Source organism: Lissotriton vulgaris, chromosome 9, assembly GCF_964263255.1.
Source record: "Lissotriton vulgaris chromosome 9, aLisVul1.2, whole genome shotgun sequence".
Classification (NCBI taxonomy): Eukaryota; Metazoa; Chordata; class Amphibia; order Caudata; family Salamandridae; genus Lissotriton; species Lissotriton vulgaris.
This window is the reverse complement of record NC_141697.1, coordinates 892,208,387-892,235,885: the sequence shown is the minus strand read 5'-3', so window position 1 is coordinate 892,235,885 and position 27,499 is coordinate 892,208,387. Positions and strand designations below refer to the sequence as shown.

Here is a 27,499-nt window from a genome sequence, read left to right as displayed (position 1 = left end):
CTCCTTAGATGCTGAAAAGGCATTTGATGCAGTGCTATGGCCTTTTTTGAAGCAGGCTCAGAAGAGATTTGGTTTTGGACCCAAATTCCTGGCCTGCATTGCACTGTTATATTAGGCCCTGAGGGCCGGGCTCAGGGTAAATGGTACCCTCTCCTCTGAGTTTCCTATGGGACAGGAACGCGACAGGGTTAACCTCACTTGTTTGCCCAAAATCTGGAGCCATTGCCTGTAAGGTCCGTGCTCATTCCAATATTAGAGGTTTCCTGGTCGACAAAGCTAATGCAGAGGATGAGAGGATTTCACTATACGCAGATATCCTCTTGTATGTCACCAAGAAGGAGCCAATCCAGGTGGTGTTCCAGGTCTTTGCATATTATAATGCCCAAGCGGGATACCCAATAAATCGGGACAAATCTGTCTTGTATCAGACTGGAGGAGAGCTGGACTTGTCCGCCCTTCCTGGGAGACTGCGAATAGATAGGGAAGATTTCCAGTACCTTGAGGTTTATGTAACCTCAAACAGAGAGTGTAGCTTAGAACGGAATCTTCGGGGGTGATGGCGGATTTCTACACAGACGCAACCACTGGAAGGTGTTACCACTAACACTGTTCAGCAGAGCAGCCATGTTCAAAATGGTCAGCCTACCAAAATGTTTATATATCCTCCAAAATACCTATTATAAGATCCCAGATGATATTTTCACTAGGATAGGTGGGGAGGTCTGAAAATCGCTATGGAATGATGAACACCTGTGGGTGGCGCTGCAGACACTACAGCACAATCAATACAAGGGCTGTATTGCCCTTACGGACATCCAAGCTTACTACTAAGCGGCTCACCTGATCGTCATTAATGACTGGGAATACGCGCCCGGAGATCATCCTACCTATGCACTGAGAGGTGTCCGTTCCAATCGGGGTCTTATGTGCATTACCTATATGAGGGGGAAGGGGACGAGACGGCTACTGCAGGCAACCCAGGGGAAGTTTGGAGCAGGGTGGGGAGGCTTTTGGGTTGGGCAACTAGGAACACCAGAGAGACCCATTGAGGGCGAGATTGAAGGAAATTAGAAAGCGGAGGCGTTTCAGAGCTTGGATTCTCATTGAGATATCTAAACTTGATGATTTCTTCAAAGACGGGGGCTTTATTTCCTCTGGCTCCCTTCAGCGTAATTACCAACATTGTGACACACAATATTTCAAATATGTACCACTCAGACCTGCTTGGTGTGCAGAGGGCCTGGAAGCTCCCAGGATCCCCGAATATGCACCCTTGAAGAGTAGAGTGCTCCAGGGAGAGCAGGAGGTACGGAAAATGCTACTTACCAATATGCATCTGTTCTTGGCATGTAGAGCTGCAGAGTTGCACACTGTCATAGATCGCCACCTAGTGTTGGGCCCGGATGTTTGCAGTTTGTTGTTGTCCTGAAAAGTTCTTTGGAAGTCACGAGATAGGTGACTCCTCCTTTGGACCATATTGCGCATGGCCATCGGCTCCATCCCCAGATTGTTTTTCGCCATTAGGGAAATGGAGCTTTGCAAGAAAAGGAAGGGTGCCCATGTAATTTGCATCTAATTAAGATAATACTGGAACAGACAAAGGTAGCCGGGGAGGCGGGTGGGCAACTCTACATGCCAAGAACAGATGCATACTGGTAAGTAGCATTTTCTGTTCGAGGCATATGAGCTGCAGATTGCACTCTGTGCATACATTGTATAGCAGTACCCATCCCTAGCGGCGACCACCCCTATCTGTTGCAGTAGAATGGAATAATGTTTTGAGAACAGCCTGGCGCACATTAGCTTGTTGCTTGGTTTGCACATCCATCTACACAATAGTGTTTTGTGAATGTGTGTGGTGTAGACCATGTAGCTGCTCTGCAGATGTCATCTAGGGGAATGTTCCCTAAAAATGCCATTGAAGACCCTATTTTTCTTGTAGAGTGGGCTTTAGGAGGAACAGATAACATACGTTTAGCTTTATGGTAACAAATCTGTATGCATTTGACAATCCATCTAGCTATCCCAGATTTTGAAATGGGATTACCTTTGTGTGGTGATGAGAAATACCCAAAAAGTTGTTTTGTTTTACGAAAAGGTTGTGTCCTCTCTATGTAGTATAGCAATGCTCTTTTGACATCTAATGTGTGAAGAGCTCTTTCTGGTACGGTCTGTGGTTGCGAGAAGAAAATGGGCAGTACCACAGATTGATTGAGATGGAAGGGAGAAATGACTTTGGGTAAGAATTTTAGATTGGTACGCAGAACTACCTTATTGTGATGCATTTGCAAAAAGGGTTTTTGAATGGTAAGTGCTTGTAGTTCACTAACTCTCCGCAGAGAGGTAATAGCTACTAGGAACGCAACTTTCCATGTTAAAAATTGTAGTTCACATTTGTGTAAGGGCTCGAAGGGAGGCCCCATTAACAGTGTGAGAACGTTTAAATTCCACACAGGTGAAGGTGGTACTCTGGGAGGAATTATTCTTTTAAGGCCTTCCATAAAGGCTTTAATGGCAAGCACTCTGAATAGAGATAGATGTCTGTTTTGCAGATATGCTGCTATTGCAGCAAGATGTAGTCTAATAGACGTATAGGCTAAGTTGCATCTTTGGAGATGCAGTAAGTGTCCTATGATGTGTTGAATAGACACATCTAGAGGATTAATATTGTTCTGACAATATATTACAAATCGTTTCCACTTGGCTGCATAACATGCCCTAGTGGTTGAACGTCTAGCGCATTTATAACATTCATGCAGTCTGGAGGAAGGTTCAAATATCCAAATTCTAGGATTTTAGGAGCCAGATCGCAAGGTTGAGCTAAGCTGGGTCCGGGTGTCTGATCTCTCCACGGTTCTGTGTTAAGAGGTGTTGAGACAGGCGTAATCTTTGGTGCGGTACTACCGACAGTTGTAGCACCAGTGGTCTCCCACTGGTGTCTGGCCCACGTTGGGGCAACTAGGACGAGAGAGTCAGAGAATGCTGCTGTAGTTTGCATACTACTAGTGGCATGAGTGGTAGAGGTGGAAAAGCGTACGCAAATCTGTTTGACCAGTTCATCCATATCGCATTGCCTTTGGACAGTGGGTGTGGATATCAGGCGGCGAAGCTTGGGCATTTGGCGTTTTTGTGGGTGGCAAATAGGTCTATCTGAGGTTGTCCACACATTTGAAAGAATGGCTGAAGAACTTGCATATGAAGTTCCCACTCGTGGGTCTGTTGTGTTTGTCGACTTAACAGATCCGCTATGGTATTTTGTACTCCTGGAACATGTTGGGCTAGAAGGATTATGTTTTGAGGTATAGCCCACCGCCATATGTCCTGTGCTAGTTGAGATAGCTGCAGGGAGTGTGTGCCTCCCTGCTTCTGTATGTAATACATGGTTGTCATGTTGTCTGTGCGGACTAACACAGCTTTGTTTGATGCTTGCTTTTGGAAAGCTTTTAGTGCTAGGAATATTGCTAGTAACTCCAGATGATTGATGTGGAGTAACTTTTGTTGTGGTGTCCACCTGCCTTGCATGGTGTGTCGCGGTGGGTGGGCTCCCCAACCGGAGAGCGATGCGTCCGCAGTTAAGATTATCTGAGGAACTGGCTCTAAGAACGGTCGTCCCTTGGACAGGTTTTTGGTATTTCACCACTCGAGAGAGCGATGAGTCCGACCGTCTACCAACACTAGGTCTGTCAATTGACCTGAGCCTGGTTCCACTGACGTGATAAGCATTCTTGTAGTGGACGCATTTGAAGTCTTGCATGGGGCACTATGAAAATGCAAGAGGCCATCATCCCTATGAGTTGCATGAACACTCTTGCTGGAAGGGAGTGTTGTAGCTGAAACCTTGTTAGAAGAGTTTGTATGCTGGCTATCCTTGCTGGAGTGGGATAGGCAAGCGCTTTTGAGGTGTTTATTGTGGCACCGAGGTATTGTTGTACTTTGGATGGTTGTAGATGGGACTTGGTGTGGTTTATTGTTGTGAAGCAGTTGTATTGTACCATGAGTGTGTTCCACGCATTGGTTGTATGAACTGGGTTTTATGAGCCAGTCGTCGAGGTACGAGAAGACATGGATGTGTTGTCTTCGTAAATGCGCTGCCACCACTGCTAAGCACTTGGTGAATACTCTTGGTGCTGTTGTGAATGAAGAAATATCAAGAAATATAGGGGATAATGAAAGTGAGGTAAATTTATGTCAAGCAGGTGGTCAGGATAAAAATAGAAGTGTCCGGGTGTTCAAAATCAAGGCACAGCTTAGGGACCTTATACAGGTTATATTAGTATCATGTAATTGTATTGTAATTGCATTTATATAGCGCTTACTACCCCTGAGGAGGCGTCAACGCGCTTTTTCGGCAAATAGCACGCTTCTCCGGAACCCATAAAAGATTAGTGTTGAATTAGTATAGTGAAATGGGAAAGTAATTTGAGTGATGGATATGTTAGTTAGTTATTTGGATTGAGAAGGGTAGTGGAGGGATAGGAGGGATAGGAGAGGGGGAAAAAAGGTTTGCATTTATATAGTGCTTGCTACTCCTGATGAAGTGTTGAAGTGCTCTTCCGGCAAGTAGCACACTACTCTGGGGCCCATAGAGGATTAGTGGTGAATTAGGATAGTGAAATATGAAATTTGAGAAGTGGATATGTTAGTCTGTTATTGTGATTGCAAGGATAGTGGAGAAACAGAAGAGTGAAGGATTTAGATTAGTTTCTTTTTACTTTCTGTTTTTGGAGGTCATAGCAGTAGGGGGAGGCTTGGGATGAGTAAAAAGGGTTATGGAGGGGAAGAGTCAGGGAAGAGTTTAAAAAGGGTTGTTTTGGGGTATTTGTACAGTAAAAGAGGTGTTGGATGATGCAAGGAGGGGTAGAGTAGGGGAGAGGCTAGATAGGGTTATTTAGGGGATCATAGTAGTGGTATTGGGTTTGGGAAGAATGAGAGAGTGGATGTAGAGGATATATTGATAGAGGTATAGGGTGAGAAATAGGGCAATGCATTGGAAAGAGTAGTAGAAAGAGGTTTGAGATGAGTCAGAGATTTGAGGTAGAAGATATATTGAGAGAGGTATAGGGAGAGAATAGGGTAGTGCATTGGATCTGCTGAATTAGAACAATAAATATATAGATCCATAAGTACATAGAAAGTACATAGATGCATAAAAGAAGTATATGTAGATTAAATATATCGACAGAGGTACAGGGTGAGAAATAGGGTGGTGAATTGGAAAGAGTAGTAGATAGTGGTTTAAGATAAGCAAGAGAGTTGAGGTAGAGGATATATTGAGAGAGGTATAGGGTGGTGTATTGTATGATTTTTTAGGAGAAAAGTGATAAATATATAGATCCAAGTACATAGAAGGTCTATAGATGCGCATAAAGTAGGTGAGTATATGTAGATTAAAGATGCATTAGATAAACTCTGGTTTTCAAGTGTTGTTCTACTTAAAATGTTATATATTTTTTTTAAACATTATTATTATTATTATTATTATTATTATTATTATTATTATTATTAATAATAATAATGATATTAAATTGAATTTGTAGGAGCGCACAACTACCCAAAGGGTTTCCCGGCACCATCCCGGTAGGAAAGAAAAGGTAAAGAACAAAAGAAAGGAAATTAGAGATTGAACAACCAAGTCTTCAAACTTCTGTGGAATATACCATACACGGTTTCCTCGCATAGTGAGATAGGTAGAGAATTCAACAGGGTTGGTCCTAAATAAGAAAAGGACCGACCATGCATGCAAGAGAGTTTGACCTTCGGGACAATAAACCTAGTCTGCTGGGCAGAGCGCAGAGGGCGCAAGGATTGGGTGCGCTGAAATAGATCTTGCAAATATTTCAGGCCCACTCCAGTTTTAATTTTAAACATATAGCACAAGGCTTTAAATTTGACTCGGTTCTCCACCGTCAGCCAATGTAGGTCACGAAGGAAGCATGTGAGAGAGAAAGACTTAGGCACATGACACAGCAGTCTTGCAGCTGCATTCTGCACCACTTGAAGTCTCTGGATCGTTGTTTTGTTTGAGCCCAGATAAAGAACTTTGCCGTAGTCTAGCCTAGAGGTAACTAGGTCATGGACTACCGTTCTCTGACCAGAGAGGGGAAATCTTGCATAACATTTTCTTCAACCATTTTAAACCAGTAAAACAGGTGGTGGACACCTTGGTGACTTGTTGTATCATCAATAAATTTTCATCAACGATGAAGCTCAATTTACAAACATATTGTAATGGCAAGGGTAAGGCCCCCATTTCAGAGGGCCACTGTTGAGGTCCCCAAAGATCATGTTTTTTCCATAAGATCGTGACTTCAGTCTTGTCCCCGTTTAATTTGAGCAGGTTGTTTGAAGACTTAAGTGAAGAACAGAGGATTCCGACCCCTTAGAAGAGGAAAGGGAAAAGATGATCTGGGTGTCATCAGCATAGGAAAAAAGGGACATATAAGCTTTTTCACCAACATCCGCCAAAGGAAGGACATACACATTAAATAGCAGAGGGCTCAGCACAGAACCATGAGGAACTCCATAATGGGACAGATAAGAGCTAGAGCTGGCTGACGCAGAGATGACCTCAAAAGCTCAATCCGGTAGAAAAGAGCCGAGCCACTGCAAGGCGGAACCCGCCAGACCCAAGGACTGCAAGGCTCTCAACAAGACAGAGTGAGACTGGTGTCAAACTGGGCGCTGAGATCCAGCAAGATAAGTGCCACCGTATCACCCTCATCGAACCGGTGCCTTAACATTTCAGTGACTCCTAGTAGAGTTGATTCAGTGAGAAACCAGCTCTAACCCCTGATTGCGAGGTATGAGTAAAATTCTGAGACTCAACAAAAGGAGGTCAGTTGAACATTTTCATGCTTTTCTAGAATTTTTTAAAAAACTGAAGCAGTTTATACAAAGCAATACACATATATACTGTATAGTTATACAAAGCAATACACATATGTAGGTACATATCTATAATACAAATAAATCCTTATATACAGAGTGATATGCTGTATATTTCTGTTTGCATATGGTGCTTATGTGGGGAAGAGGCAATTCTTGAGTAGTTTTCTGAAGATAAGGTGGTTGTCTGTGGATCTTATGTTGGGGGGTAAAGAGTTCCATAGTTTAGCTGCTTGAACAGAGAAGGATGTGCCACCCATAGTTTTTTTCTTGTATATTCGGATTTTGAGGCGAGGTGCCACTCTGGAGCAGAGGTTCCTTTTTTAAATGTGTTTGGTGATTTTATTCCTGATGAAGAGCGGTCCCATTCCATGTACGGCTTTGTGGGTGATACAAAAGCAGCTTGAACGTGGATCTCTTGGCAACCGGTAACCAATGCAGGGCGTTCAAGGCAGGGGAGATGTGGTCTTGCTGTTTGATATGCAAGAGTAGTCTGGCAGCAGAGTTCTGAATCCGTTGTAGTCTTTTCATGGACGTTAAAGGTGATCCATGGTAGAGGCTATTGGCGTATTCAAGTTTGGACAGAACAAGGGAGATGGTAGCTTGGACCTTGTGTGGAAATCCCAAATGGGGATAGATTAGTCGCAGAGTTTTTATAGTAACAAAGTTGGATCTTGCTAGTTTGTTAATCGTTAGCTGGGAGTCCATGGCCATTCCGAGGTTTCTTACTTCCTTCAATAATTTATGCAGCGATCCCAGTTCATCAGGCCAGGCCGCAAGCGGGTCATAATCTTTCCAATTGCCACACGTGAGTTTTTCCATTTTGGAGGTAATGTTGATGTTAAAAGCTTTTTCCTTCAATCATATGTGTGTTTGTATTGTATATCTGTGTACTGCGTCCCAGGGGTGATTTCTTTGCATTCCTTTTCACTGCACCACTATATACGTGTATATTTGTTTCTGACATTCTCCATCTGTCACTTGGCACCAGCAGTGCCTCAAACTGAATACACCATAATTTGTTAGTATAAAGCTAGACTTCATTACCTGTGGCAGCTAATTTCTACTGTGCACATACACTCAATTGGCTGACAAAACTCTTCATCTACAGCCAGTCAGTGGCCATCTCTATAGATATTTCTCTATTTGTAACTAATTCATCTTAGGTTTAGAAGGGCTTGTAATAAACTCCTACGCTAATCTGCTGCTGCTTCAGAGAAAATCTGCTGGAACAGAGCTTTCTTTACGTTCCAAAAAAGCACAGTAGTGGTACTAAGTTCCCAAGTAGACTGATCATTCAGCGGCTTCATAGCACAATCCAGTTCGGTTTTTAAAGATGAGCAACAAATGGAAAACAATCTCAGCTGAAATTTTGGAAATCTTTATCACGCTTATTCATATTGGATATCCAGAAAACACAGAACATAAGGAACGAGCAAACTGAAGTCTTTTTTGAGAGCCCATGCTTAGCAGGGACGTTTTCCACATACGGCCGATTTTCCCTGCTTGCGCTGGGCGCACTTTTTAAAAGGTGCGCCGGACACAAACAAGGAAAATGCATTGTACAGGGATGAATGTGCTGCCTCCAAAGCATCAGGGCCAGCGCGTTCATGTGAAAAACGAAGTGTCGGCTTTGAAGCTGCTTGGTGTTCACAATGCAGGATACAAACTGCCTGCACTTTTAAGGGGTATTCGAGATCTCCTTGCAGGCGGATGCAGTGAGTGACTGCACCCGCCTGCAAGGGGATGTCTTTGGGTGTGAGGGGGTACATGGGACTCCCTTTCCCCCTACAGAGGGCTGCCATCAGGGGGGCGTACTGACAGTGCACCACCTTTTAGGTGGCACAATGTCAGTGCGCCTCCTGACAGCTTCTTTGCCTCTCCGCCTCAGTCTGTAATACGGCACAGAGACAAAGGGATTCCCTCATTTGCATGGGGTCAAGCCAAAGGAGGCAACGCCCTTGGATGATGGCGCTGGTGCCTTATGTCCGCCATCGGTATTACAGAAGGGGATGCAAAAGCGTCTGCGGCCCCTTCTGTAATACCAATGTACCCTGGTGGGGTGTAAAGTGGGCGGAACACCTGTTACGAACCCAGGCCACTTCTATAATACAACCTAGGTAGCAAGGTACAGAAGTAAGGTAATGGGTAGAGTCCAAAATAAGAGCCCAGGTGGTGTGTGTTCAACAGTCTCAAGGTCGACTTTGTGTCTAATGGTTCAGAAACCTATGGAATCCTCAAAAAAGCATAGAATTAGGCACTCCAAGCAATCAGCCACATATTCAAGAAGGGTACCACGAAAACTATCACACGTACTTATAAAACTGAAATTGTAAGGAGGTTACGATGAAAAATTAAATAGACCACCTATAGTAAATACATTCAAATGAAAATGTACAGTAGATCTGTCGCAGAGCAGCTTTGACCATATACATAAGCAAAATACATCACATCCTCACCTATGTTTTCCATCCCATCGTAGTTAAGCAGAGAGCCACTCAAATCCACAGCTTCTACAGGTACATCTTTGTGATTTATGAAATCCCAGCTAAATTTTCCTTTCTTGTTTGCCAGAAACCACTCCTCCTGACCCTGAAACCTTCAATAAGACAAAAAGAAAGATCAGACTTCATATATTTAAAGATAAAATACCCATGGCAATCATGGAATTCCAAAACGGTCTGCTCAGGCTTAGAGGCCTGTGGTCCAAATTAAACATGGCACAGGTACCTTATGTTGTCCTCTAAAGCCTGAGAGACATCCTATGTGAAACATATCACTGACAAATATGCATGAATCAAATGTGTCCATCAGCATAATTTTTTTTAGTAGCAATCATTCTCTGATCAGGTGAGAGAGGTTCAAAAGGGCACCCAGAGAAGCACACATTATAGCCTCTCTCCAATAACAAGGGGACTGGCTGGCAGCAAGGTGTATTTCTCCCTTCCTGTCTAAGGCTTGATGGATATCTACTCAAGTATAGCATTTAAAGAGAGGTCGAACAGAGACAGGTAACGAAGTGAGCAAGCCATAACCAGTACCAACACTATCCCTCCTCCGCTCTCCCCAATATGCTAACGTGTCTTTCCAGGGCATACCAGACTAGAAATATTGGTGTCCATGAACAGCATATATAATGCAGGAAGTAGTGTTTTGTCCTCAAACAGTATGTAGAAATGGTTAAGAGAAAAATAACTCAAAGGACATTAGAAGTTACAAGCCAGGATACGTGCATGCTCAGAGCCCTTGTATCTTCTTCAGGAACACCACTAGGTCATAATCTTTGAGGAGGGATAGCATACTATTGTTTTATTATGTTTTAGGCACAGCATGGGAAAGGAGGCATGGGTTGGAAAATTCTTGCAAAATGTATCTGACTTTTTTTTGATGCAGGTGTGAAGAAGTGTAAGAAGTGAGAGGACGCTGTGGTTGTCACAGAGGACATCTTCACCTACAAGATAACAGCTTAGTGAGCAACACCTACGCTGACTTGTTGAGAAATCAAGAGGTGCATGTACTTAACATTTTTAAAGAGGCAGGAGTAAACACAGACTGCTAACGCCTTATTTTTCATATGCAGTAAACGTACAAGAGGAGACGCTCAAGTATTTTAAGTTTACAGGTGGGTTGTAAAACTTTTTTATGGTTTTTATGTGTTTATATAACAAAGAAGAGATAAGTCTGGTCACTTTTAATTGGTTTGTAGCTGCTTCTGATGTTTCTTTAGGGTGTGGCGGTTAAAGGGTGAAGATCAGCGCCTGGTGGGGGAAGCTGTGTCATCGGACGAGTATAAGGCCACTAGGGGCCAAGCAAAGTGGCTGCTGCTCTCCATTACCCACTCTCGACCCTTGATCCCAAAAGCGCACAGGAAAGGACAGGTCTGAATAATGGTGAAAATGGGAGGCCAGAGTAGAGGCAACAACATGGGAGCTTTGAATATGCAATTAACACATGGACTCAATGTAATGTGATTGGTGAACAGTGATAAAGGCAACAAATATAGTGTGCATCAGGCTTCCCCTTCCCTCCTCCTCTCCTTTACAACTTCCCAACAGACTACCTATCAGAAAAGCTCAATGCCACTTTCCTCTAAGACACATCCACAAATGTCTAATGCAGGGGCAGAACAACAATTGTTTAAAGCAAAGAATGAAGTTGGGAATTTCTCAGCATGGGTCAGTATCCCTTTCAGAGGGCAAGCAAGGGTTGTTACGGGACCAAACCGTCCAAGACTCCCTCGGGAGGGAGGTGGTTTGAGGTGGATACAGAGACGTGAACGGGGTCTCACAACTCAAAATGCTATCAGCAGCAGCAATAAATCACTGTCCAGCAAAACACTCATTTTTATGAGAAAAAAAACCATTACCAACACAAAGGAGAAACAGGACATTCTCAAACAAGTGCACAGTTCCCCTGAGATGAGGGCTCTAGTGTTTCTTTAGGCGGTCCCACTAGCGCTTCGATCCTAGCGATAGTAGTTATTCTCCATTCACTATAGACAATATCCAGGGCAAGCCCCACTAGTAGTTCGAGTCTTAGGAGTCCACTCTTACACTATTTTAAAGTCAACAGTTTTCCAGCTCCACAAAGCTAACTACCAAGCAAATTTCCCCAGGGCCGACTGGCCTGTTTTCAGTGCTACCCACACCTGCATGTTTGGAGCATCTAGAGTTCCAGAGTTGCAAGGTCTTAGAGCAACAGCAGCTAAATCAGGCTTTTCACCGCACGCTGCCCAGCTGGCTGCACTCAGCAGGGCCAGAGTTCCTCACACGTGGTCATGCTAAGAATCAACCATAGGATTTTTGGCTCCTCCTTGCAGTTTAAGGGTTCGATAAGAGAATAATAAAGAACAGGGCTGGGAGCCCTAGGCTAACCGGTTGATGCACATATCACTGTGGCCGACATCCACATGCATGTGAACTTTAAGGCCTGTGTTGTGGGACTGTCAGCTTCAGAGACATCCCTACTGTAACAGACTGTTTTTCAAGAGGGAGCAGAGGAGCATACGCTTTAAAAGAAGCAGAAGCCCAACATGAAACATTCAGACCCTAAATCACATTTTGTTTCTGGAAATGGACTATAAGAAGGGGAGGTTGCGACCCCAAAAACTCATCTGCCAAGCAGCCAGACAGGCTGCATGAGGAGGGGAGGGTAAGCTCTGCGAGACTTCTGTCTGTGGACTGGGGGTAAAGGTCTGCTACTCTCCCTGCTTGATCAGGGGACATCCCCCAGGGAATCCAAGAGCACTCAACCTGGAGCACCAGCGCCTGCCTGATTGCCAGGACCAGTGTGCTCTGTGAGGAAGAGGAGAGCGATGGAGGGAGGAAGGTCCAGTGGGGAGCCCTGTCAATTGGACTACCTGTGTGAGGCACGAGAAAATGTTGCTACACCAATCAGGTTGTTGCACGTGTACAGGACAGAGTCGGAAGCCCCCGTATGCCAGGAGAGGGCCACCCTGAAGATAGCCGTGTAAAGACTGCCATGCAGTAAGGGTCGACGCCTTGTACAGTAGCGCTGTGGCGACCCCAAATGCCAGGAGGGGTCGCTGTGGTGAAAGACGGCAGTGTGGTAAGGGCCGAAGCCCTGTATGGTAATGGTGTGGGGACTTACTAGTTGAGAGAGGAGCACTCTATTGTTCATCTAAATATACTTGATTGTACAAAGTAAACCAAGGGTGCAAACTGCTAAACTGTGCTGGCTACACAGTTTGTGAACAACTTGGGGAGAATGTAAGCGAAGCCTACATGCAGGATGCACTGTTCCTAGAGAATATTAATTCTCAACAAATTAAATATAATATACCTACTTTAGAAAATAAATAATCTATGGACTTCTTTTACACTTAGTGTATTTATTGTTCAACATACATTTTCAAACAAAAAACTATACTATGCTCCTGCATATTGTTATCATAATACATCACAAACACAATGTGTGTCTATATCTTATTTTTCAAAAAGAATCTTGTAGAGATATTCCCTAGTACACCATCATAGTGTCTTGTTACTGATGATGTTTTTCCCCCCTGTGCAGAATTTCTTGAGCTTAACCTCTATAAAAGTCATATGATGTATTTTCACAGTATATTTTCAAGCTATATTCTTTTAGGTATTCGCCCCTGAAGAAGGGAACAGGGCTTCCCGAAATGCATCGGGCGACACTGCTTCACAACCTTTGGTGTCATTGTGCTATGTAAAGAATTATCTTCCATAGACAGTTATGTACATAAATATACGAACATATGTATGATCTCTACAAGAATTAATATTCTCTAGGAACAGTGCATCCTGCATGTAGGCTTCGCTTACATTCTCCCCAATGGTGTGGGGACCCCATATACTAGAAGGGGCCGCCATGCATAACTCTGTCATATTGACTAAGATACATCCTGTGGACAGTGAGCGGAGGGGAACCCATATATCAGCAGTCACTGGAACCACCAAGGGCTACAACTTGTTCTACCCTGTTCGATAAGCAAGGACGCCATGGGAGCACTGTCACACAAGCGTGGGGTCAAGATCAGAATTGTCATAATTAACCCCCTCACCCTCCCTAGGGAGTGTTTGAACTCTTACGCTGCAGGAGATGCCTCAGGAAACCTCAGATTGCTGCTGGAGTGCAGCCACGAGGGACAGAGCCAGCACATGCTGAGTGCAGCTGGGGAATCTGCGTGCAGCTGACTCAACTGACTGGACCTGCTGTGAGCAATTGTGGAAGGGGCGCATTCCAGTGCTCCGAACGGTTCCTTCCTACTGATGCGGTTATGTTCCCAGGGGAACTTGCTTCCAAGTCGATCAATTGTATGCTGGAACATTATTAACTTTAAATCAGAGTTGAAGTGGAGACTCTGACTACCTGTGGGCATACTCTGGAGGTTTCCAATAGCGAATGGAGAATAACCACAATGGCTAATGCGAGGAGTGGGACAGGGAACCGGCAGAGGGATACTAGAATCCCGACCTAAGGGGAGGACTGTTTAGAGGTTAGTGAATGTTGTATTCTTTAGGTGGTTAATGGTAGAAATAAAATACTTATTTTTTTCATAAAAGTGAGTAATTGGCTGGGCATTGATTTAGTGTTGCTGCTCCACACATTTTGAGCTGTGAGCCGGTGTTTACTAATCTGTATCCACAACCTCCCCCAAGGGAGCCTGGGACTGCTGGCCCACGTTTACCACTGAGAGTCAAGTAAGGAAGGGGTACTTAGCCCAGTTGCTAATACATAGTAGGCTGGCCCCGGAACATCAGCAGTAAAAGGCCTCCGCCACCATGGTTGGATCCAGTACTCTCTGCATGCCCAGTGGTCCTCTAAAAGGGATCCTGACAGCAACATTATAAGGTGTAAGTCATTGATCATGGTTTCTAATTTATGAGACAAATTTAGATTGTATTATGTATGGTGTGATGTAATGACAAACGTGGAGTGAAGTCCTGGTGTCTCATTCATGGACCAGTGTAGGACTGATTTGTCCATTGTTGGGTTACATGAATTAAGTGTTGACTAGAAACACTAATAAGGGTTCTGGATGAACATACACAGTTATCAACAACTCAATATTGCAATTGGTACTGTAGTGAGTTGGTTTTATGATAGGTCTGTACCTCCAGGATGGAAGTGGTAGGCTTACGGTCTAGTTATTTTAGACACTTGCGGTGATAAAACAGGAGTGTTTGCCGCGTGTTAATCTGGCTTTAAATTAACAGAGAAAAATTAAAGAGGAGCACATTCACAGATGAAGGGAAGGTGTGGCAGTTTTGATGGCAAAGGTTCTTGTAATCACAGGCCTTGGTAGATAATAAAGATAGAATGATGATACAGGGCATACTCCTGTTTCTCCTTGTGTGACCATACTGTTTTTGATTTGTAATGGATCGAATCGGACTAGTGAGTGGGACCCGATCAAAATAGTAGAAGCGGCCCACGAGTTGCATGTGTAGGTAACTGGGCTTTTGTTGCAGTTATCCACCCACTTTTTGCCCTCTTTTTAGCTACTACATGCAGGTTTTCGACTCCGACAGTGCAATGAGGCCTGCTAACCAGACCTCAGTGCCAGTGCTCCTTCCCCAAAACAAGGCATTGTCGAATTGTCCTACAATTGGCTAAGGACTTTGTTAAGGACATTGCACACTCCTGTGTGTCATGCCCAAGTCACTGCATCGAATATATGTAAGTCACCCCAACAGCAGGCCTTGGAGTCCTATGGCAGGGTGCACTATCATTTTATGTCAGGGCATATGCACCTTTGATGTCTAGTTCTATGACTGGATATTGCAAGTGAAAGGAAAGCCATCTTAAGGTATGTACTGGTCAAAACGAGTTCCCCAGCTACATAATGGTTTATATGAAATATATGGTGTTTGGTATCAAACACCTCGCATTAATAAACCCACACTGACTTCAGTGATGGATTTAATAATACATGCACCCAGAATATATCTTAGAGGTACCCCCCTCAACCCTACCTGTCCTCAAGTGTGCTGACTGACTGGTCCAGTCCAACCAGCCACACAGACGAGTTTCTGACCCCCAGGGATGAGGAGAGTCCACGCTCCCAAGATGTCAGGAACAATGCCTGCTCTGGAGGGAGGTGTTTTACACCTCCTCCAAGAAGGCTGGAAAATTAGCATCCCAAAGCAAGGAGCTTCAAAGAGTCCACTGCCTTTCGTAACCGAATCTGGCTTCCCTCACAGGTGAGGGGATGCCAAACCCCCTGACCAGGGCCCATTTGGCACCTGGACAGGCAGGAAAATTAGTAGTCAGAGAGGTGTGTCCGCCCTCAGGCTAGTTCCACCCCTAAGGTGAGCTACCTGATGTGGATGCGAAATGTTAATATCTGCCATCTTGGTAATGGCAGAAATAGGAACTCTGGGACAGGGTTATTCCCTCTTCCCACAGGAAATAGTCAATAGGGGGCATAGTGACCCAAGGGGTAAGTAGCCCATTGGCTACTACCCTACTCTCCCTTAACAACCCTAATTTAGTATTTAGGGGAGCACCAGGAAATCAGATTCCTGCCGACCTAAGAAGAAGGACTTTGAAGAGACACGAGAAGCAAGGACTGTGGAGAAGCAACTGATTTGGTGCCAACCCTTCCGGCCTGTCTACTGTTCCCGACAAACTTGCCTCTAAGTCATCTTGTCGTGCAGCTGCTGTGCCTCCAAAAGCCTGGGAGGACTGACTGCCTTCAACAAAGACCCAGGAACTCCCATGGAGTAGCGGAGCTGCTTCCCCGCACCCTGCAGGCACTCCAAAAGAACTGTGAGGACTCCAGACTTGGGACACCTGACGCAATAACACCTCTGCATGCGGACGCCCCAGACTGAGGTGACCTGTTGGTGTGGCCTTGGACCTTGCCCCATACTCACTTTAAGTCTAGGAGATTGGTCTCATAAGTTGCTGTGAAGTGCCCGAAAGCAGCACGTTTTTCGCTCATATAATAACATTACAGCTGCCAAAAACTGCACAAATTGCACTTTTGAAAACTGTAATAATTCATAACTCGAAAAGTACTTACCTGATTTTGAGGATCTTGGTATCGAAATTCATATAAAAGTATGTTATTTTTATAAATTGGTGTTGGGTTTCTTTATTGAGTGTGTGTCTCACTTACAGTCTTTGAGTGTGCAATAAATGCTTAGCACTACCCTCCGATATGAGTAACTGTTCAGCCACACTACCACAAAAGAGCATTTGGGATGTTATTTGTGCCTCTGTAATTGCTTTGGTGGCTTGTCTGGACTCTTTACACAGTGTACATGTTTTTGGTCCACTATATAAAGAGCCAGATTCCTTCAGCATGGTATGAATTTCTGGTGGAGTGTGTTTCACAGATACATACACAGAATGAGTCGCACACAAAGTGAAGCTGTCCGCGTCAAGAATGAGTGGAAGTTTTATCACTATATGGGCGCTTTACGGGCGCTGGCCCCTGCCGAGGGGGTGTGCATGGTCATTACATGCATAACGATAGTTGAGTCTCAGTGTCTTGAATACAGGATTGATGTGTTTGGCAATATCGATCCATTTTCACCTGGGAGAGGCCCTAATTAGAAGTTTAGTCAGCTCACAGTTAGTATGATATTAGTTACCAGTAGTGTGGTCTCTTTAAGTAAGTAACGCACCTAAGTATGGGACACTCCGTGGATTGCCCCACCGGGTTAAGTTGATTGATTTATATCGCATGGGCGGATCACAGTTCGGCAGTGGACAGATGAGTGTTTCGAATAACACATAAATCATAGTTTGGACACGTGCTTCATAGTTACTAAGATAACTCTACCTTGAATCACTGCATGAAACATTGAGGTGGCCGCATTTAGCGGGTTTTTTGTACCCAGGAGGTGCGATTTCGTGCATACATGTTGGTACCATTTGGGGGAATTGGGGGAATGAAAGTTTTGCTCCATTTGTTTACATAGATTGAAGCTTGTAACGTTAAACCACTGAAAGTGCCCAGATCCTCACACTGAGCATAGTGAGTAGACTTCGTTACTGAAGAGATCAAGGTGTACTCAACCAGGAGCACCAGCGCGATCAAGGTGTACTTTGGACATCATATTACATGGGCTGAGTGTTATTTTCCCTTTTGATGCAGGTACGAAAGTCAGGTGACATTGGTACTGATTAGACCGAACAGTAAATGCGGGTCAAAATATCGGCACCCCTCCCTTGGTTGCTCTAGTATTCAAGTTACATGGGGGATTCTGATACAAACATATACTGCCTTTCAAGTTGAAGAGAATTATTTGACAACCAGGTAGCTGTTTTACAGTGTCTTTGTGTATACGAATTGTACATATATGTTTTTCAATTGAGCACTGCATCATCTGCATTATCCTCACACTGCATATATTGCACAAAGATTCCAGAAACATATATCAAGGATCTATAAAGAGAACAGTGTCATGTGCTAATCTGATATTATTTAATAAGATATGAATGATGAAATAATAGTGCATTCCTCAGAGTCACATAAGGGGTTTGCTGTGAATGAGTCCTACTTGACATTTGTTGTATTCTAGTATGTTCACCCTGGTCTTCGTGGGGAGATAAGGGTATCCATGTATAATTGGCACTGTGTTTGCCTATGACAACAAAAATCAGCATTTGCAGCCCAGGCATCAGTGCGTTTGGGCACTCAGGGGAGGAGAGTATGTCCATCGCCATGCAAAGGACTTATCCGTTCCAACAGCATGCCAAAGAATAAACTGGAACCACAAATATCAGAAAATATAACAGCTGCTGAAAATACATTTTTTAATTCTGAATCCAATTTGGCAAGCACTTTTTTCTTTGTGAAAGCTCATAACTTCTACCCAATCAAAACATGTATTCCTGGCACTAAACATGTGGACGGAGTCAAAGCCCCTCTCTAGTAATGCTCACATAATTGGCGACAGCTGTGCTGTCAAGCAAGACCATAAAAGGTGGTGGTTTGTCTATGGCGATAACAAGAGGGAAGAGAGGTGGTGGCGAGCTGGTAGCTGGCATTCGCATAACGGGAGAAGAGAGGGTAAAGACGAGAGGAGAAGAAAAAAGAAGAAAATACAACAGTTAGCTAAGGTAAAACTAGGAACTGCGGCACCACTATAGATGAAAGGCACTTACCAAGTTACAATAAACAACTTTTGAATGTCATTCAATTTGAAATTTTTCTGGAAACACAGGTTTGTGGATAAAGCATAACCTAAACAGATTTCCACCAGTCAGTTTTTTATGTAAATCACATACATACATGTAAGTAGCTATCCATCTACAGATCAATGCTAAACACAGAAAAACAAAGATACTACACGGAGCAAATAGAAGCAGCTAAAAATTCCACTAAATTACTTTATTAAGTGGTTTCAAACCTGTCCACCCCACCGACCTGTACCTCAATAGAACCAACCCAAAAGCTTTGCAATGAACTGGCAGACTTTTTTTAACTTAAGGTCAACGACATATTTTCCACCTTTTCCACAAAGCCCACTTTAGAATCCACCAGTTATAATACAAATCACTCCCCCACTTCCACATCTTTGTCAGAATTTGCTCATATCACCCCTACTCAGATAATGGAAATCATAACTACTATCAACTCAGGATCACCACTTGATCCATGTCCTCCTAGGATCATTAAACCAGTGACCAACTTGATAGCCCCTATGCTGACTAATATCTGCAATGCCATGTTTCACTCGGGATCCTATCCTTCGGTTTGGAAGAAAGCATTTATCAAACCGTTGTTAAAAAAACCAAGCTTGAACCCCTCTGACTCAAAAAACTATCGACCTATTGCATGCCTTCCTTTCCCCTCAAAAATATTCGAGAAAATCATGAATCACCAGTTGGCCAATTATATTGACCAGAACAATCTTCTTGATGACACTCAATTTGGGTTCAGGAAAGGCCATGGGACCGAAACTGCCCTCATAAAGGCAGCAGACGAGGTCAGAGTAATAATGGTCAAGGAGGTGCAGCAGTCCTGATACTATTGGACTTGCTGCTGCTTTCGACACGGTCGATCACAACATCTTGATCGACCGTGTTGGAAGGATCGGCATTCAGGACAAGGCCAAATCACTGCTAACCTCCTTTCTCTCGGGCCATGAGCAGTCCGTCAAACTGGGTGATTTCATCTCCTCTATCTTTACCTTGCCGTGTGGTGTTCCTCAGGGATCCTCGCTAAGTCCGACACTATTCAACATCTATGTGTCGGACTTGGCGAGGGTCATTAAAGCCTACGGTATAGGTTTAACATCTTATCAGTTAGTACTGGCCGTTCATAACAATGGAAGAGCGGTTGCAGCTAACTTCCAAGACGGAATGATGGCCATCAGCTCTTGGATGGACCGCAACTGTTTAAAATTAAACTCAGACAAGACGGAGGTCATGATATTCGGCAGCCTGACCCCGTCTTGGTCTCCATCATGGTGGCCGTCTGACTTAGGCCTTCCCCCGACACCGGTGAACTAAGTCAGGAACCTAGGTGTCCTATTTGATAATAAACTTTCATTTGTAAGCCATGCTAACGCGGTTGTCTCGGCATCTTTTTACACTCTGAGGATGATTAAGAAACTATTGCCGTTCCTCCCAGCCAGTGCAGGCAAAACCCTGATGTCAACCTTGGTTTTATCCAAGGCTGACTACTGCAACGGTTTACTATTAAACGCTCAAGCACAAGTTCTGAACAAGCTACAACTCGTCCAGAACTCTGCTGCCAGAATCTTAACCCATACACCAAAATTCTCATCCATCTCTCCAATCATTCGGCACCTGCACTGGCTTCCGATTAGGAGCCGTATTAAATTTAAGGCCTTATGCATCACCTACAAGGCCAGGAACAGCACAGGCCCAGAGTTTTTAAGGCAAGCCTTCTCTGCCGATACACCCAAAAGAGCGTTGCGCTCCTCCTCTGCTAACCTGCTACCAATTCCCCGCACTAAAAAAGTGAACGGGGGATAGGCGATTCACGGTCGCTGCATCTAGGCTGTGGAACACTCTCCCCCTACACATAAAATCATGTCCTTCCCTCATGATCTTCCGGAGGCAATTAAAGACTTGGCTCTTTAACCAGTAGTCCTGAGCCCACGCACCTGATCTGACCAGCGCCGAGACACCTTAGGGTATTTGTTGCGCTTAACAAATTTCATAAATAAATATAATAAATAAACTCATCTTGCTTCTGTTACTATGCTTGCTTTTACAAAATACATACCTTGCTGCCCCTTTTTGACAAAGGACGAAATATACGGCTGCCACATACTTTCCGTACAGATTCTCTGTGTATGTGAAATGCCTGCAGAAAAATAGGGAGTTATTTCAGCACATGTTCTTGCCAGCATGATTTTCTAGAAAATATCTAGAGCTTAGAGACCTGTAATTTAAATATACAAAAGCTGATCTGCCTACGTAGGAACACCGGAGAGATTTTCACCTGACATTTTGATACCAGAGTATTGAATTCAATTGTGGAGCAAAATGAATTTCTTAGGGAGAACAACAGTAATTCATTAGAACATGAAAACATGGGAGTTTCTATTTAAATTAAATATTCTGCTGTAGCAGGTAAAGGAAAGATGTATTTAGTCTCAAAGGTTGCCTTCATATCAGGCAGCAATTTCTGCAGATGATCTGCTATCATGCTACTTATTGCAAAAAGCTTAACATGTCACTGAAGAAGTGCAGAAACAGGAGACAGGTTCTGAAATGTTACTTCACATTTGCCTGGAGTAGAGTTACTGCATATTTTGGTAGGATACATCCTGATGGTAAAGGAAAATTACAGTTCAGTAGGCGATTACATGCAATAATGATATTCGATTAATTTCTCTCCAAGCTGCCCTGCAGAGACTTACAACTCAACACAATATTTAACAGTGGTTTCAACTTGCAGTAACTTCAATGCAAATCAATCTATGGAACAGAGAGGTTCTACCTCTGGTTATTGAGGTGTAGGCTGTAAGCCATGAGTAGATATGGCTAAGTGCTGCTAATTTCAGAGGCTTACCTGTGCATCATTCGTTGCTGATAATCACAAATCAAAATCAATGTCAAGGGTATCCTTCCTATTTTCCAAAGGCTTGCTTAGCAGATATTGCACATAAGCAAGAGAAAAATTCTATCCAAAACATAGAAAGATTGTGATCCAATTAAAACAATTGAAACATCACAAGGAAATAATAAAAGCTGTCACTACTGTCCCCGCTGTGGAGCGGATTATTTTGTGAGCGAATACAGCAACATCCAGGAATTAAAAAGGTCTGAAACAAAATATGTTGCAACAGAAAAAATAATAGCTTTCATTAGCCACTGTGCATAGACACCTACAAATGGTATGCATACATTTTCCACCTTCTCTCGGTTTCACTAGACTGAGGTATATAAACGTGCTCAGAAATTTTACGTATTGGTCAACTTAAACAAGCAAACTTGGAGCATAAATCAGAAATGCAAAAGTTGTAAATTTGCTGCCATAAAAAAAATAAAAGGACTTGATACCCTTAGTTTGTGGTACGCACAAATTAGTAAGTATAGTGACAGCAAATAGAGCGCTGAAGACTAAGGGCCTTATTAAGACTTCAGAAGTTTAGCAGCGGTCTGCCACTCCAGCGCCCCAATGCAAGATTGCCAAAGCCATCGAGTTTAATCTGGGTCTGGCAGGAGGTGCTTTGGTGGTCCCATGGCAGTGCCTTTCTAAGGCTCATATTTGTGCCTTAGAAAGGCACCACAATGGCAGCACCAAAGCACGTTCCTGCATGACATGGACTGCGGGGCATATCATGTGTCCCTCCCCCTCCGGATGCATCCCAAGGCCCAGAGGCAGCAGTACTTCCTCACCACAACACTTTTCATGACAGGCTCACCACCATGAAAACTGTTGCGGTGAAGAAACATGTAAGCTTGGCGGTGCCACCGTACTATCGCCAGCATATTGCAGCCTCAGGATGCTGCAAGACTGCCACGGGATAACAGATCCACAGAGGTCACAGCGGTCCTATAGCGGTCCAACCACCTTAATTGTATTAGGGCAGGTGGTCTGCAAATCTGGCGGTCCACAGACCGCCACCGCGTGTAGTCGTAATAATTCCCTAGGTGAGGCACACAGTGCTTCAGGAGACTGTGATGCCAGCATAATAGGTGGACCTTTCTATTGTTGCAGCTATGGTCTTTCAACTCCATGAACTCATAATCAAAGGTTGTTTTAGTTCAATTCATGTGCCCTATGAGTGTTAGATGTCCGTTATGGAAATAGGCAAACTTCAAACTAGAGTGGTATATTTTCATTAGACAAGTTTGTTACATTTCAAGCCATGGATTAAAAAAAACCTTATCGCCATCCACATACGCATTTTTTTTGCGCAGTCTCCAGTGCTTCAACCTGATGCTCCAGTTGATGATGTTTTCCATGTCATAAAACCTAGAATTCAGGTAGGAGAGAATCGTCTGCTTCAGTGGCCTCTGGAAGGGATTGGCCGAGCTGCTGGTATTCCGACAGAAGATATCCAGAACGCGTATATATCTCCTGCATGGCCTTAGCTAAACAGAATGAAAATGTTTGTTGTAGGTCGATTAAACCATTCAAAATAATTGCAACAGTTAACAGTCTGAAATTCGGAAATCCCAATCTGATGTCTCAATGTCCCACAGCCATACTAAATCTATCCACTGCAAGTTTTTTTAATAAGGATAAAATATTTTTTAAAGTCCATTACACACAGTAAAGAAAGACCAAAAAAGACTTTTGTCTAACCGTTTCAAAAAACAACAAGCATTGCCATTTCTAGTAAAAAAAGATTTGAATGCTATATCACTTATGCCTTAATTTGGGCAGAAAGGCACTTTACATCCTATATGAGAGCTACTAAGGGTATGGCCTCTGAGCCTGCCAAAGGTGAGGGAGATCCTTGATTGTGAAATTATTATCCATCTCAAACTTACGATTAAAACGCATGGGTTCGCTGAAGGATCCTTTAGTAAGAAGTGGCCAACTTTCTAAGAGAAAATATTGTTAACATAAGGTCAGGAGTCAAGACGTGTAAGAGATGAGGTTGGTGGTTGACTAGGGTGTGAGCCCTGGTCAACCAACAGGCACAATCCCTTCCTTGCAGGGTGAACCACAAAAAGCCACTAAATTAACCTGTGCTTAACCCTGGGTAGCTTGGCATGCAAGCAGTTAGGCTTAACTTAGAGGCAATGAGTAAAGTATATGCAGCACACACACACAGTAATAAAGTGAAAACAGAACAATCACAAACCAACTTAAAAGATTAGATAATATTTTAACATATTATTTGACACCAAAATGACAAAAATCCAATGTGGAAAACCGGAGAATTGATTCTTAAAGTATTACGTGAAAATAACGCCAAAAAGCACAAAGCGCCAACAAGGGATACCTTGTCGTGCTGGACCAGGACAAAGTCAAATGTTCGGGCCGTCCGCGATGGAGTGCGAGCCAACTAAAGGGCCCAGGCTTGACCCGCTGAGCAAAAGTACCTTAGTCCGGGTTGCATTAATGTCAAAGATCCTGGAGAGGAGGAGGATGCGGGATGCAGCCAAAGCAATGCGTTGATATCGAAGTGATGCGTTAGTATTGATCCTCAGAGCAGCAGTGATGCGCTGTCCTTATTCGCGCACCCTCAGCAATGCAACCTCTCCAATGAGGGCAGGGGGCTGCGATGCAGAGTTCTTGGCATTGACGTCGAGACTGCTATCGACGGAGACACGAAGAACTCGAGCTGGTAGGAGCGTCAAGCAGTGGAGATTCCGAAGGTGATGCGTTGGGTTGGTCCACACAGCAGAGGCAATGCGCCGGTTCTGGTCAAGCAGCACAGGTGATTTGCTGGTTTCAATCCATGCAACAGTGCTGATGCGCAGGTTCGGGAGAGGATGTGTGGGTTTAGCTGAAACAAGAACTGTAGGACCACTACCAAGGGCTCAGGACCGGGGTGGCACCACTTGGCAGAACAGAGTCCAGGTGCAGAAGCTGGATAGTTGAGGTCTTTTATGTCCCTGAGATTTAAGATCAGGAGGCCACCCAACAAGTCCTTGGAGACACTCTGGATTCTTGAGGTCAAGTGATGCAGGTCCAGTCCTTCTCGCCTAAACCTGGAGCAGCAGGCTAGTACAGCAAGAAAGCAGTTCTTCCGTAGCAGCAGTCCAGCAGAGTGGCAGTCTTTCAGCAGCACAGCAGTCCTTATTCCTGGCAGAGTATCCGCAGGTCCGGAAGTGTACAGAAGTGGTAGGGTCTGAGGTCTAGTTCTTATACGCAATGATGTTTTTGAAGTGGGGGAGACTTCAAAAGAAGGAACTCTGAAGTGCACAGGGATCCTCTCTTCCTGCCTTGGCTCCAGACTCACTGCACAAAGTTATACAGCCCTTTGTGTGGGGACAGGACACAGCCTATTCAGGTGGACTGTCCTCAGATCCTCTCTCTCCCACCCTCTCAGGATGGCCCATCAAGTCACACCTAAGCTTCCATTTTGTGTGGCTGTCTAGGAGGAGACACAAAGCCCAGCTGTCACCCTCCCCTGATGTGTAACAGAGACAGGCTGCAGGCACACAGAGCTAAGAGCGCAAAAATGTAAACTTTGGCGTTTTCAAAACTGTAATGATAAATGTGACTTTGCCATTAAAGAGGATTAACCATTATAATTCCATAGGTACTAAACATGATCTACCTTCTCCAAATTAGGAATCACAGCTTATTAAGTGTAATATGAGAGGAGTAAGCCTCACAGTAGTGAAATTCGAATTTAGAAGTTTTTCAATACCAGGACATGCTAAACTTAAAGGTACATGTCTTACCTTTTACTTACACAGCACCCTACCCAGTGGACTATCTATAGCCCACTTTAGGGGAGATATATGTAATAAAAGGGGAGTTTCAGGCTTGGCAAGGGGTTTTAAATGCCAAGTTGACATTGCAGGGTGATAATGCCTTCATGCTGCAAAGGCAGACCTGGGAAACGTTTTATAGAGCTATTTAGGTGGGTGGCACAACAAGTGCTGCAGGCCCACCAGTAGCACTTCATTTACAGGCCCTAGGTATATGGTACACCACTCTAGAAGGAACTTATAAGTAAATTAAATATGCCAATTAGGTATATGCCAATCAACCCATGTTTAAGGGGGTGAGCACAAGCACTTAAGCACTGGTTAGCAGTGGCAAAGTGCACAGAATCCTAAGGCCCACAAAAACTAATTCAGCAAAATTAGAGGCAAGCAGGCAAAATGTCAGTAAATAAAGCCAATAGTCTTCTAGTATCTTCCTTTCTAGGATTGAGTCCTCCATGGTTTCAACGTCGGCCAAAATACTCACAGATAATACATTCTTATGTTGGAGAAATCTTAACGTCTGTGATTTACGAATATCATACTCCGCTTATTAGTGTGTGAATGGGACGATCCCACTGGCATCCCCTTTAGAGTCGATATCTGAATGTTGTCCCAGTGTCTGAATTGCCCATAGGCGGTCACCTCTCTTAGTCACAGTGTCTTGGGGTAAATCGGCTTTCCAATCCCATTTCCTTATTAAGCCTATGCCATATTTTTACCAATGTGGTGGTTGACGGAGGGACCATGCCCAGCATTACCCATTCATACAGCGCATACAAGTACCTTCTGTAACCCAATACCGGTCTGTGGATTTTAAAAGCTGGTTCGTCCACAGGGGTACGTGAGCAATTATTTATTGTGCAATGTTAGGCAGCTCTTGATTTAAAAAAAAATCTAATATTTAGGAGTCTTATTCCTCCTTTGTACACGTACCTAAGTAGTGTCCCTAATTCTATCGAAGGGGTGCCACCCTCCCACACAGTCATATGGCCATAATCCAATAATAAACTCTGGTTTGGGTATAAATAATAGGATGTGGTCCGCATAAAGCAAAAATGTCATCTGAGCGTCCCTTCAAACCCATTCCGCCAATGGTTCAATCGCTATGGGAAACAGCATTGGTGACAGAATGGTCCCCTTGCCACGTTTCTCACTCAATCGAGAACATTCTAGAATCAGGAACATTCTAGATGGTGCTCAGTGAACCCTCACCTAGGCTTTAGGTTCCTTATATGATAGATTAACCCAGGAAAGAAAATACAAGCCAGATTCCTTCCTTTCCGGTATGCAAAACACTGCAATCGATTCACAGATGGTTTATTATTTCCTAATCAAAGTACAATGAACTAACAGTAGTATGGTGCAAGGTTTGCAAGGGTGTTTGTTGCGCTTTATAAATGCCATATACAATACAATACAATACAATGTTGTTAAACACAAAATTACCTTTCTGATGTGCGCTTACACAAAATGTAGATGAGAATGTAGAACTTGTCTTGCCAAAATGAAATAAAAAATAAAAAATAAATCGGTATTTTTCAGATCAGTCACTATGATGAGCATCTAAATATTCACCTAGTTCTTTATACAGGTGTTCATTCAGCACCTCTGAAGTGCCTGTCCAATATGCTGCCAAAAACAGAAAATTTTTACTTCAAGAAAAAACAAGCATTTGCGTAGCTAATAGGTCATGCAACAGTTGATGTTGTTGCAAGAAGGATATTGTGCTGGATAACTTAACACTTATAAGGTCCAAAGGCGAGACCTATTGGCTATGCCAAGCATCTGATTTCAAGCTGATGTGTGCGATTTAAGGCAACAATATTACAAATGTACCATCAGCGGGGTTAGGTGGCAAACATGCATGGGCATCAGGATATAAAGACATGGGGATAGGGAACACTTTGGACATTACCTTGAGAGCAAGGCACAGAATCGATCAGATTAAGTCGGACTACAGGCATGGAGACAGATGGACAGAAGTATATTCAAAATCGCCCCAAGCCAGAGAAATGAGCACCGAGACGGAAGCACAGTCACTGGACAACAAAAAAGCATAATAAAATGGGACAAGGAGATACTGACCGCTGGAAAAATGAAATCCAAAACGAGGTTAGCAACGCTGACAATCGTACAGAGCAGGGCTAAATGACAGTAAACAAAACGTGGGTACTGGGAGAGAGATCAACACTAGAATAGAAATTCCCAATCTGGATTTGGGTAAAACAGAGGCAGATCCACACACAAGGCCATAGCAACAAAGCAATATCTACACATGGCTCAAATGAAAGGA

General features: G+C 43.7%; 1 protein-coding gene across 1 annotated transcript in view; it reads right to left on the bottom strand.

The window, feature by feature from the left end:
• DMAC2 (distal membrane arm assembly component 2) overlaps positions 1-27,499 on the bottom strand; it is a 90,911-nt gene that overhangs the window by 41,283 nt on the left and 22,129 nt on the right. The window contains exons 2-4 of the mRNA XM_086938652.1: positions 22,715-22,905; positions 20,585-20,665; positions 9,345-9,484 (exon numbers count right to left, since the gene is read on the bottom strand). Coding sequence (XP_086794778.1) covers positions 9,345-9,484; positions 20,585-20,665; positions 22,715-22,905 — 412 coding nt within the window. The remainder of the gene's footprint in view (positions 1-9,344; positions 9,485-20,584; positions 20,666-22,714; positions 22,906-27,499) is intronic.